Here is an 11,450-nt window from a genome sequence, read left to right as displayed (position 1 = left end):
CCCGCTTAAAACATTTTACTCTTATCTTCATTTGTTCATTCAATATTTATTGAGTGCCTACTACTGCCAGACACCGTTGTAGGCCCTAGGCTTACAGAAGTAAAGCTACCGTTCCTCCACAAGAAGCCTCTATTTCTCCATTTTTCACTTTAATATACAAACTATTTTCACATGTTTTAGTTTAGTGGTTCTCATAGTGTAGCAGCAAGAGAACTTGTTAGAGGTGCAAATTATTAGGCCACCCCACACTCTAGGGATGGGGGTCTAGCAACCTGGTTTTTTTAACAAGCTCTTCAGGGATTCTGATGTACACTCGAGGTTAAAAACTATTAAAACTCAGTATTAATTATCTAAGTAGCTCAGAGATCAACATCTGGCTTCTAAATCCACCTCAGGCATCTACATGGAGTACCTGTTTGAAATACACCTGATGGGACCCAACAACGACCACTCTTAATTCAGTGACGTGTAGTACCTGGAACGATCGGATTAGTAGTGGCACTCTAATGGCTTCAGAACAAAAACGGACCGCAGTGGATTTTTCTGGGCTACAACAACAGAAAATGGGCCGGATCGAGTTCTGGAATGGTGCTTTTATACACTAGACACAGTCAGGCACATTAAGCCTGTGGGTTCTGGGTCTGGCTGAGTCAGGACGGCGCTCGTAGGCGCTCGTAGTCGAGTGGGGCCGCGTGAACCCGTTAGGTTGGGCTCAGTTTTCAGTCAGAGGCCATGGGCTGGAAGCCCCAACCACACCGCAGTGATTTGAAGAGTGACGGCGGCACAAGAGAGGACCCGGGAGACCCTGGCAGGGCGGGCCGGCGCGGAAGCCGCACCCTCCCGGACCCAGACGCCGGCAGGGCGGAGCCGCGCGGCCGCAGCTCCGGCAGCGACGCGCGGCGCGGCTCGGCGCGGGCTCGCGTTTGAGGCGTATGGGGCTACAACGGGAGCGGCTGCGCCGCCCGGCCGGGTCAGCGTCTTGCGCATGCGCGGACCCGGCGCCATTTTGGTGGCCGGGCGCGGAGGTGATTCCACACTGAGGAGAGCGCGGCGGCCGGGGTGGCAGTGGCAGCGTTCGTGTGCTCGGGTGTGAATCGCCGAGGGAGGAGGCGGTGGTGGAAGAGGTGGCGGCGGTGGCGGTGGTCGTAGCGGTGGCGGAGGAGGCGGGTACGAATCAGCTGCGGGCGGAGACATGGCCAACATCGCGGTGCAGCGAATCAAGCGGGAGTTCAAGGAGGTGCTGAAGAGCGAGGAGGTCAGAAATGAACTCCCGGACATTCCCCCACCCCAGCCCAGGGCGGGAGGGTTCTTCCAGCGGAGACCCCAGTATCCCCGGTAACCCCTGGGTGGCCCTCCTTGCGGTCGCCCTTTTGCCTGTGGGGAAGCAGCAGTCTCCCCCTGCTTCCGTCGCCTTCTCCTCCCCTCCCTGGGCCCTGGGATGGACCGCCTCGCGGGCGGGTGGTCTGGAGAGGAACACGGTTTGGGGGGCAGATGGAGAAGGGGGCACTTCTTGGAGGGGTGTGAGCTCTAGAGAGAGCCCCGAGGCAGTGGCAACAGCTGGAAGTGTGGCTGTAGGGTGTGGAGGGAGCAGGCCGAGCCTGAGAAAACCCGGGAAGTGGGTTGGGGGAAGGGGAAAGGTGGTAACTGGATCCGGAGAGCCGCGCTGCTCAAAGGCCCACACTTTTAAGGGTATTCTACATTATAGCCTGTTTGGCCTCCAGTGTCCTTTCCTTTGGGAAGGAGCGGTAAAAGGCCTTAGGTATTGATGAAGGAAGGACGTTCAGAGTTACTCCCTCCTTAGTTCGGTGTTGGGAGAGAAGAGACATAATGGGATACTATTTTATTTGAGTGGGAGATAAGGGAATTTTCACCTGAGGTAGGAAATTAATTCCAAATTAGATCATTATCTCATTTTCACCGACCCCGGCCCCCAATTTCTAGGCCTCTTTTCTGTTGACATCTAAAGCTTTTTGATTGGGTGAAGGCAAGTTGTTTGGTGTATTAAAGGCATTTAAATGTTTTTCGTTAGGAAAAAATAATGGAGGGTATGAGTAGCTTATTTCAAAATATTGTTTACAAGTTACAGATCAGAGTTTCTCCTAAGACAATGCCTCTGTGACTGTTGTGTTGTGCCATGAAACTTCATTATGATGTCCCTCATAGTTAACTTGATTCTTACTTTTTAAAAACAGTCCTATTAAAAACATGGGATTTCACCAGATCAGTACATTATTATACCTGCTTATTGAGTAGGTTTGTCTCGATGTATCTTATCTGAAATTATTAAAAACATTTTTTTGGTCTCAAGCTGCTCTTGAGTCTTGCAGAATTTACTCTGATGTTGGCCATATTTATTTATGTAATATATTTAAAATTCCCTAGTGATTTGACTCAAAACTGTGCAAGTGTTGGTACAATTTTTCATAAATCAACAAGAATGCCAAGTTGTTTTTCCTCCTTGGATTTAACAAAGAGAGATGGAAAAGTAATACTGAAATACTTATTATTTTCAAGATGTCACATACCATTATTAAACGTATCATTACTATTTGTGGTTTTCTCTTGTGTTGGAACTTTGATAATCTAAATGATTTGTGAAATTCATCATTCTAAGTATGTGATGAGTAATAGACATAAATGATAGTACTTGAGCTTTATTTGTGTCACTGATTCTACAGTGATCATTTTTCCAATTAGACATGTTGAATATAATTCTTTAAAATTAACTTAAAAATAACCAATACTAGCAGATTTATTGAATGTAGTAGTCTGTGAGAAATGATCTGTTTTACAGAGCATGTGTATGAACTCTGACCTCTGTATTTGTTCAAGTGCCAAAACTCTGAATGGAAGGATGACTTTGTATTTTTGCGGTACAGTGCAGAAATAGGGTCATAAATGTCTGTACTGATATACAGTGAAACAATAATTCTCACTTTTTATTTGCAAGAAAATATATTCCAGGATAGTTGACATATATATTCCTAATGAAAGATTCAGTTAATACAGTTGCCAACAGCCTAAAACATTTTTTCTGTAATAAAGTTGTACAAGTCTGAGAATATAAGACTTCTTTCAAATACTTTATTTTCTATTACTTAAAAATGGTAAGTTACTGCTCTCGTAATTCGTATGGTCTCTTTGCTTTATATGAGGTGACATTCATCATGATATTTTTAGTACTTCAATTAATGCTTAAAAGAAATCTAGTATCGCTCTAGTATGCATATTGTTAAAACAGTACTGCTCTTCATATGTAAGGGATGCTGAAGCCTTGCTTCAAGTAAGCATTATAGTATTTCAGAGGAAGAGAATAGGAAATGCAACAAATTATTTTTTTTAAGAAGAGTACCTTTATAAATCTGGAAGGAAACTTCTTCCAGAAAATAAGTTGCAAAGTACATTTAGAAAAGGGTCAGATAATTTAATCTTGGATTGTAACCAATAAATAGCTTTATTTTCACCAATATTTTATTTCATCGATAATTTAGTAGGCCCAGTTCTATAAGTGGATTATGTTGATTACTTTCAGCTCATTGAAGGACTTGTAGTACAGTCCATGTGTTTCCTTTTTAAGTGTGGAAATGTAGTATTTTGAGTGTCTGGTCAAGTAACCAAGTATTTCATCATTTCATTTATGTAACTCTCGACATTTACCAAAGTTTGTTTCATATGCTCTTGCTTACTAAGAATACTGGTTGATTTAAGGTTTGTTTTTTGTTTTTTGTTTTTTTTTTTTGGCCTTTTAAGTTGTCTTATAAAGATAGCTGACATTTGCTGAATTCTGACCATAAGAAGTTGTAAGTGGCCATTCTTGGAGTGTGTTAATTAAAGTATACTCTCCAAGATAAATCAAATGTGAAAAGCAAGGTGCAGAATAGTGTGGAGGAGGCCACCATTTGTGTTGAAAGAAGGGGAAAATATATGTATTTGTCTCAGTGAGAAATTGGTAAAATTGATTACTTCTAAATAAGGGAATGGGTGTCTGGGGTAACAGGCATCAAAGGATCCCTTTTGAGTTTTGAGTCATGCAAATATACTATTTACTTAAAATAATAAAGGCATCTAGGCCTTTTTTCCTTGAGACTGTTTGGAAATCCATCCTTTATGTGTCAGACATTAATTTTATATATGTGTGAATTTTAAGTAATATTTCAAATTGCCAGGAATGGAAAATTGATTAAAATACATTTTATAGTTATTTTATGAGTCGAATTACTAAGTGAAGTGTTGATTGTGAGGATATAATAAAACTATAATCTGTATTCACAGGTTGTATTATTATTATCGCTGTTAACAACTAACCACCATTTGTAGAGTGGCTCTCAGTACCATGTGTTTATGCATTATTGCTAATTTTCAAGAACAATTCTTTGAATTAGATTTCCTATTTCTTAGATGAGGAAATTGAGATTCAAAGAAGTTAAATTATTTGTCTGCAAACATATAGCTTTGGGATTTGGATCTAGGTCTGCTTGTGTTTATATTGTACCACACTGTCATTACTTTCCAAGGATAGGCATGCTTTAATTATTTAAAAATAACTGAGACTGGTTTGTATTACTGGTTACAGGATTTAAACACAACCTAATTAAAAAAATAAATAAATAAACACAACCTAATTTAATAGTTTAAACGTTAAAATAAGGGACGCCTGGGTGGCTCAGTCATTAAGCGTCTGCCTTTGGCTCAGGTCATGATCCCAGGATCCTGGGATCAAGTCCCGCGTGGGGCTCCTTGCTCAGTGGGAAGCCTGCTTCTCCCTCTGCCTGCTGCTCCTCCCCTGCTTGTGGTCTTTCTCTTCCTCTGACAAATAAATAAAATCTTAAAAAAGAAACACATTAAAATAAGTATTAACCTGTAGATTACTTAAAGATTTAGTTGATGTCAATATGCAAAATACTTTTAAAAAATATTTATTTGAGAGAGAGTGCAAGCTGCGGGAGGGGCAAAAGGAGAGTGAGAGAGAGAATCTCAAGCATGCTCCCCACTGAGCTCAGAGCCCTGCATCAGGCTTCATCTCAAGACCCTGAGGTCATGACTTGAGCTGGAACTGTGAGTCAGACACCTAACAGACTGAGCCACCCAGGCACCCCTGTAAAATACTTTAAAATTTGAAGCTCAGTGAAGTAAAATGCCCTTAAGTCAGTGCACATACCCGTGTTTGATCGTTATATGTTATTTGTAGTTTTTTCATATTGTAATTGTACTTTGCTAACATTTTCTAAGATTTCAATAGGGAATATTTTAATTTATGGCATTACAAATTGATTTCATGAAAACTATAGTGTAAGTTTTCTTTTAAGTGTTTAAATGGATTTTGTATTTAGTGTCATTTTAAATTTAATATATTTGATCTAGGTTGATCTACAGAACTAGTTGGCAAGTCTTTAGAAGTAAATCTGTTGATTTCTGTAGACCATAGTTTCTCATCCTTAGCATTATTGACATTTTAGGTGGATAATGAATTCTTTGCTGTCAGAGTGGCTCTTTGCATTGTAGGATGTTTAGTAGTATCCCTGGCTTCTATCACTAGTTGCCAGTAGCACAGCTAACCCTCCTCCCTATCTCCCCCTTGCTCCCTGCCAGTTGTAGCAACTAAAACGTCTCCAGACTTTGCCAAATGTTGAGAACCACTGCTATAGACAAAACTCTTAAGAAGAACATTTCAGACTATTAGCTTTGTAAGATGTGTAGTATATTTTATCTAAACGATGCACAGTAAAGGTACAAAAAAGTTTATAGCATGGCTACTACTAGTTTTGAGTGATGTTTTTAAGATTTTATATTTGTTTTCCCTTTGTAAATGATTTTTTTCTTTTAAACTCTTTCCTTTTTGATTTAAAGAAAAAGGTGAAATTCCCTGCTGGAAATGAATGTAACCGGAATTTGAACAATTTTTTTAAGAATAGAAAAGCAGTTTTTACAGTTACATAAGTTACAGCTCTGTGTAACTTATTTAAATAGTGTGCCTTACGGGGTTCTGGGTGTGGGCTGAGTGAGGAAAGCTTTTGATGGGGTAAAAAAAAAAAAATTAGAGGGGTGCCTGGGTGGCTCAGTCGTTAAGCGTCTGCCTTCAGCTCGGGTCATGATCCCAGGGTCCTGGGATCGAGCCCTGCATCGGGCTCTCTGCTCGGCAGGAAGCCTGCTTCTCCCTCTCCCACTCTCCCTGCTTATGTTCCCTCTCTTGCTGTGTCTCTCTCTGTCAAATAAATAAATAAAATCTTTAAAAAAAAAAAAAAAAAAATTAGAGCCTGTCCAAGTAATACTGTTTGGGGTGCATTTCTTGTTTTATTTATTGTAAAGACTTTGATCTCTGTCCATCAGGCATAGATTTAGATGCATCTGGGATTCCCTACATGTCACCCCTTTGTGAAGAATATATATTCTTATTTTCCAGTAAATGTTATCAACAGTTATTAAGCATATTAGCCACAGCTCCAGATTTACTTGGTTGGAGATAAATAAAAATGTTAGGTGCAAGAGTAAATATTATGGGAGTTTTGAGGGTATATGTATGGAGGGAGGGTTTTGTTTTTGTTTTGTAGTTTTTATTTTAATTCCAGTTAGTTAATATACAGGTTTATATTAGTTTCAGGTCTATAATATTGGAGGGAGGTTTTTAAGCTAGGTTCCGAAGGAAAGTTAAGACCGACCTCAAATTTCAGAAGACAGTGCCAAAGGAATTACAGGAATACTGGAATTTATAAGTATATGATTTTTTTTTTTTTCTGTAGGCACCTGAATTGGAACTAGGGTGCAGAGATTATTGACAAAATTAGGCAAGAAACACATTTACATATTTAGAAAGGTTGCGTGCACAGCTCTGATATACACACATAGTTGTGGAACTAGCGCCTAAATATCTTCACTGTTATCTTTAGCAAAAAACACCTTTTTTCATGTCAAAGTAAAAGGTAACCATAAAGTATGACCAGCACCCAGATCAGGTCTGAAACAATATTACCAGCACCACAGGAACGCCCAGCCATCTCTTTCCAAGCACTTTCCTGACTTCTGATAATACAGATTTGCTCTGAGTATGTTTGAGTAAAAGAATAGACGTGAGTGTATACTATATGATTGTTTTAATTTTGAAGGTTTTCAGAAGATACCCTTCAAAATCTTTGTTCAGGGGGCACCTGGGTGTCTCAGTTAAGCATCCAACTCTTGATCTTGGCTAGGATTGTGAGTTTGAACCCTGCATTGGGCTCTGTGCTGGGCGTGGAGCCTACTTAAAGAAAAAAAACAGGGGCACCTGGGTGGCTCAGTCGTTAAGCGTCTGCCTTCAGCTCAGGTTCATGATCCCAGGGTCCTGGGATCGAGCCCCACATCGGGCTCCCTGCTCAGCAGGAAGCCTCCTTCTCCCTCTCCCACTCCCCCTGCTTGTGTTCTCTCTCTCTCACTGTGTCTCTCTCTGTCAAATAAATAAATAAAATCTTTTAAAAAAACAAAATCTTTGTTTAAAAAATGTATTAGTAGTGTCTTAGAAAATGTGTTAAAATGCAGTGAGTATTCGAGTTGAAAGAGACCTTAGATCTAGGCCAGATTCCTCATCTGTAAGAACAGGAAACTGAGTCCTGAAGAAATTGATTGTTATTCAGTGATACAGATCTGGTTAGTGAACCCAGGCTTTTTGCATACCAGTCCATTCTAACCATTATATATGATTGCTTTATGGGACTATTTTTTTCATAAATAATACTGTAAATGCTGAATGCTAATAAAGTATGAGTGCCGATTTAATATTGACTCTTGTATTTAAGTATATTTTGCCTTTTTTTCTGTCTTGGTGTGAGAACTTAAATTTGGCAGGAGGCAGAGATTTTTCACTCCTTAAGCATGATAGAGTAAATTTAGCTTAGTGATTAAGAGCGTGGGCTTTGGAATTAGATTTGCTTTGAGTCCTGGCTTTTCTATTTAACACCTGCAGCATTGACTCTGTATCTTAGTTTTCCTATCTGTAAGAATGTAGGAAGATTGAGCCTTTACAGGGCTCAGAGCAATTCCTGGGACATATGAACAGATAGCTGTTAAGATGTCAAAATTAGCCATATGTTCATATTCTGCTTACTGTTGTTTTGGATCATAAAGGTTTCCTTCAGTGGTGTAGTGAAAGCTCTATGTGAATTTGCCTGCAGAAAAGATTTAAATGAATGAGCTTTAGTACTTCTGATAGAGTTTCTTTGTCACCTGTGTGCAAACAACCTGTGGCCAAGGGGAATGCAAAAGAAAAATGTGGGCCTTGTTCTCAAGATGTTAGTTACCTTTCTTTAGGAGACAATTATAAATTGGGGAAGAGTTTGTGTTAAAATGTGACCTTTTTAAGTGAAAAAGAAGTACTTTATTTGGAAGCCTTTCAGATAATACAGCTTTACAGGATTATTTGGGATTTCTTGATAAGGCTCTGGTGGCCTTGAACTGCACCAAGAAATCTAGATTCTAATCCTATGGTATATGTAATCTTGAATCCCTTGGTAAACTTTCTATCTTACTTTATTTTTTTTTTTAAAGGTTTTATTTGAGAGGGCGCCTGGGTGGCTCAGTCGGTTAGGCATCTGCCTTCCGCTCAGGTCATGATCCTGGGGTCCTGGGATCAAGCCCTGAGTAGGGCTCCCTGCTCAGCAGGGAGCATGCTTCTCCCTCTGCCCCTCCCCCTGCTCATGCTCACTCTCTCTCTGTTAAATAAATAAATAAAATCTTTTAAAAAGAGAGATTTTGAGAATGAGAGAGTGTGCACACTTGAGAGCACGAGTTGGGGGAGAGGCAAGGGAGAGGGAGAAACAGACTCCCCGCTGAGCAAGGAGCCCGATGGGGCTGGATGCCAGGACCCTGAGATCACGACCTGAGTGGAAGGCAGATGCTTAACTGACTGAGCCGCCCAGGCGCCCCTAAAATTCCTATTTTAAAATTGGGTCTTGGAAAATAGAAAGTGGCGGTCACATCCATCTGACATCCATGGTGTTCTCTTATGTAATTTTGCAAAGGAGAGAATTTCATTCCATTCAAAACCTTTCCTTTTTCTCCCTTTAGTTCTTTGCTTTTAGCAAATTTAAAATAATAAATACTTACAGTTTAATGCCTACTATCTGGCATTTTATATGTATGGCAGCCTTATGAGATTGATGTTATTTTACAGATTAGAAAATTGCAGCTCTGGAGAAAGTACGTAACTTTCTCAGTATCAAGCAACTTGGTGGAACAGGGTTGGAAACTATGTCTCCCAACTCCCAAATATTTACTGATGATGGTGGAAAGAAGAGTGTACAATCATGTCTGCTGCTTGCTACCTGTCCATTATTTTTAAAGATGCTTTTTAAAATTATGGAATATTTTATACTTAGAAGTTTAGAAAACAGTAGGTGTGAACAGCTTTATGGTCATGGTATAGATTTAACAGATCTTAACTCTCTTATACTTGGTTAACTTGCCCTTTCCCTCAGGAAATAAAACAACATACAGATGAAGTTCACTTTGTAACCTTTTCCCTTTTCCATTCTCTTTCTTAGAAGTAACCACTGTGCTGAAGATGCCTGTATCCTTACCATTCATACTTTTGTTTTTACTATTGAAACCATAGTAATTTTGAGTATAAAAGCACTTTTTAGTGTTTTTAAAAGTTTAAAAATTTTTTTTCGTAGATGATTGTAATATTCTACATCTCCTGCAACTTTTCTTCTCCTCCTCTTCCTTCTTCTTCTTCCTCTTCTTCTTCTTTTAAAGATTTTATTTATTCATTTGAGAGAGAGAGAGAGCAAGCACAAGTAGGGGGAGAGGCAGAGGGAGAGAGAAGCGGACTCCCCACCAAGCTGGGAGCCCGACATGAGACTCTGTCCCAGGACCTGGAGATCATGACCTGAGCTGAAGGCAGACGCTTAACCATCTGAGCCACCCAGACGCCCCTCCTGCAACTCTGCTTTTTAGTGTTCTTTTTTTTTTTTTTGAGAATTTATCCATGACAATGCATATTGCTTTAGTTTTTTAAATTTGGTAGTATTTCACATCAGTTTTTTGTTGTTGTTGTTTATTCATTCTCTATGGACAGCATGTAGTTTCAACTTTTAGCTGTTGTACAAAAAAAAAAAAAGTATCGAACATTACTATATATGTTTTCTCGGATACCTAAGAGTTTTTCCTAGGAGGTAGTATTGTAGGATCTGAGTGTATTTGCATCTTCTGCATTACTGGATATTGCTTCAACCTACCAATGATTGTATCAGTTTACACCCTTCTAGCAGTTTGTAAGAGTTCTAGTGACCTGACATTTATAAGACTTACATTTTTGTAAGTCTGGTGGATGTGAAATGGTAGCTTATTTTAATTTTAATTTCCCTTACCAGTAGAGATATTAAGCACATTTTTGTGTTTATTGGCCATTAGGCTTTCTTTTGCAAACTTAGCATCCTTATTCCTTACTCATTTAAAAAAATTTGGGGCACCTGGGTGGCTCAGTTGGTTAAGCATCTGCCTTCAGCTCAGGTCATGATCCCAGGGTCCTGGGATCGAGTTCCGCATCCGTAGCCCTGTGCAGCCCTAGCACAGCAGGGAGTCTGCTTCTCCCTCTGCCCCTACCCCCCCACCCCGCTCGTGCCTGCACAGGTGTGTGTGCTCTCTCCCTCCCTCTTGCGTGCGTGCACACACACACACAAATAAGTAAATAAAAATCTTTTTTTTTTTTTTTAAAGATTTTATTTATTTGACAGATCACAAGTAGGCAGAGCGGCAGGTAGAGGGAGAAAGAGAAGCAGGCTCCCTGCTGAGCAGAGAGCCTGATATGGGGCTCAATCCCAGGACCCTGGGACCATGACCCGAGCCGAAGGCAGACACTTAACTGACTGAGCCACCCAGGTGCCCCAATAAATAAAAATCTTAAAAATAAATTTGGATGGTTTGTATTTTCCTTACTGATTTGCAAGAACTCTATGTATTTATATGATTTCGTCTACTTCCATTATGTGGTTTAACTGTTAACTTTGTTTTTTTTTAATGCTCTTTTTTTGGTAATTGTGGTACACTACACATACAAAACTTACCATCTTGTATATTTTTAAGTTACAATTTCAGTGTACATTTTTGTACAACCATTACCGCTATCCATCTACAGAACTTATTTCATCTTGTAAAACCGAAATTCTGTATCTATTAAATGCTAACTCTGCTTCTCTGTTGCCCAGCCCGTTCTTTTCATCTACTTCTTGTCTCTATGAACTACTGTATTATACGTTATTTGTCCTTCTGTGACTGTTGTATTTATTTTTTTTAATGTAATATTATTTTTAAAGATTTTATTTATTTATTTGACAGAGAGACAGTGAGAGAGGGAACACAAGCAGGGGGAGTGGGAGAGGGAGAAGCAGGCTTCCCGCTGAGCAGGGAGCCCGATGTGGGACCCTGGGATCATGACCTGAGCCGAAGGCAGATGCTTAATGACTGAGCCACCCAGGTGCCCC

At 40.0% G+C, this 11,450-nt stretch overlaps 1 protein-coding gene across 6 annotated transcripts in view; it reads left to right on the top strand.

Moving 5' to 3' along the window:
• Window positions 1-996: 996 nt before the first annotated feature.
• Window positions 997-11,450, top strand: part of UBE2K (ubiquitin conjugating enzyme E2 K) — a 65,928-nt gene continuing 55,474 nt past the window's right edge. For 4 of the 6 annotated variants that reach the window (XM_044913003.1, XM_044913000.1, XM_044912999.1 and 1 more), the window contains exon 1: window positions 997-1,255. In XM_044913003.1, coding sequence (XP_044768938.1) covers window positions 1,193-1,255 — 63 coding nt within the window. In that variant the 5' untranslated portion in view covers window positions 997-1,192. The remainder of the gene's footprint in view (window positions 1,256-11,450) is intronic. The other 2 variants (XM_044913001.1, XM_044913004.1) reach the window with 1 other exon arrangement.

The sequence above is a fragment of the Neomonachus schauinslandi genome, chromosome 2 (assembly GCF_002201575.2).
Source record: "Neomonachus schauinslandi chromosome 2, ASM220157v2, whole genome shotgun sequence".
NCBI classification, from domain to species: domain Eukaryota; kingdom Metazoa; phylum Chordata; class Mammalia; order Carnivora; family Phocidae; genus Neomonachus; species Neomonachus schauinslandi.
Note: the sequence above shows the minus strand (reverse complement) of the source record. Positions and strands in the feature narration are given on the sequence as shown.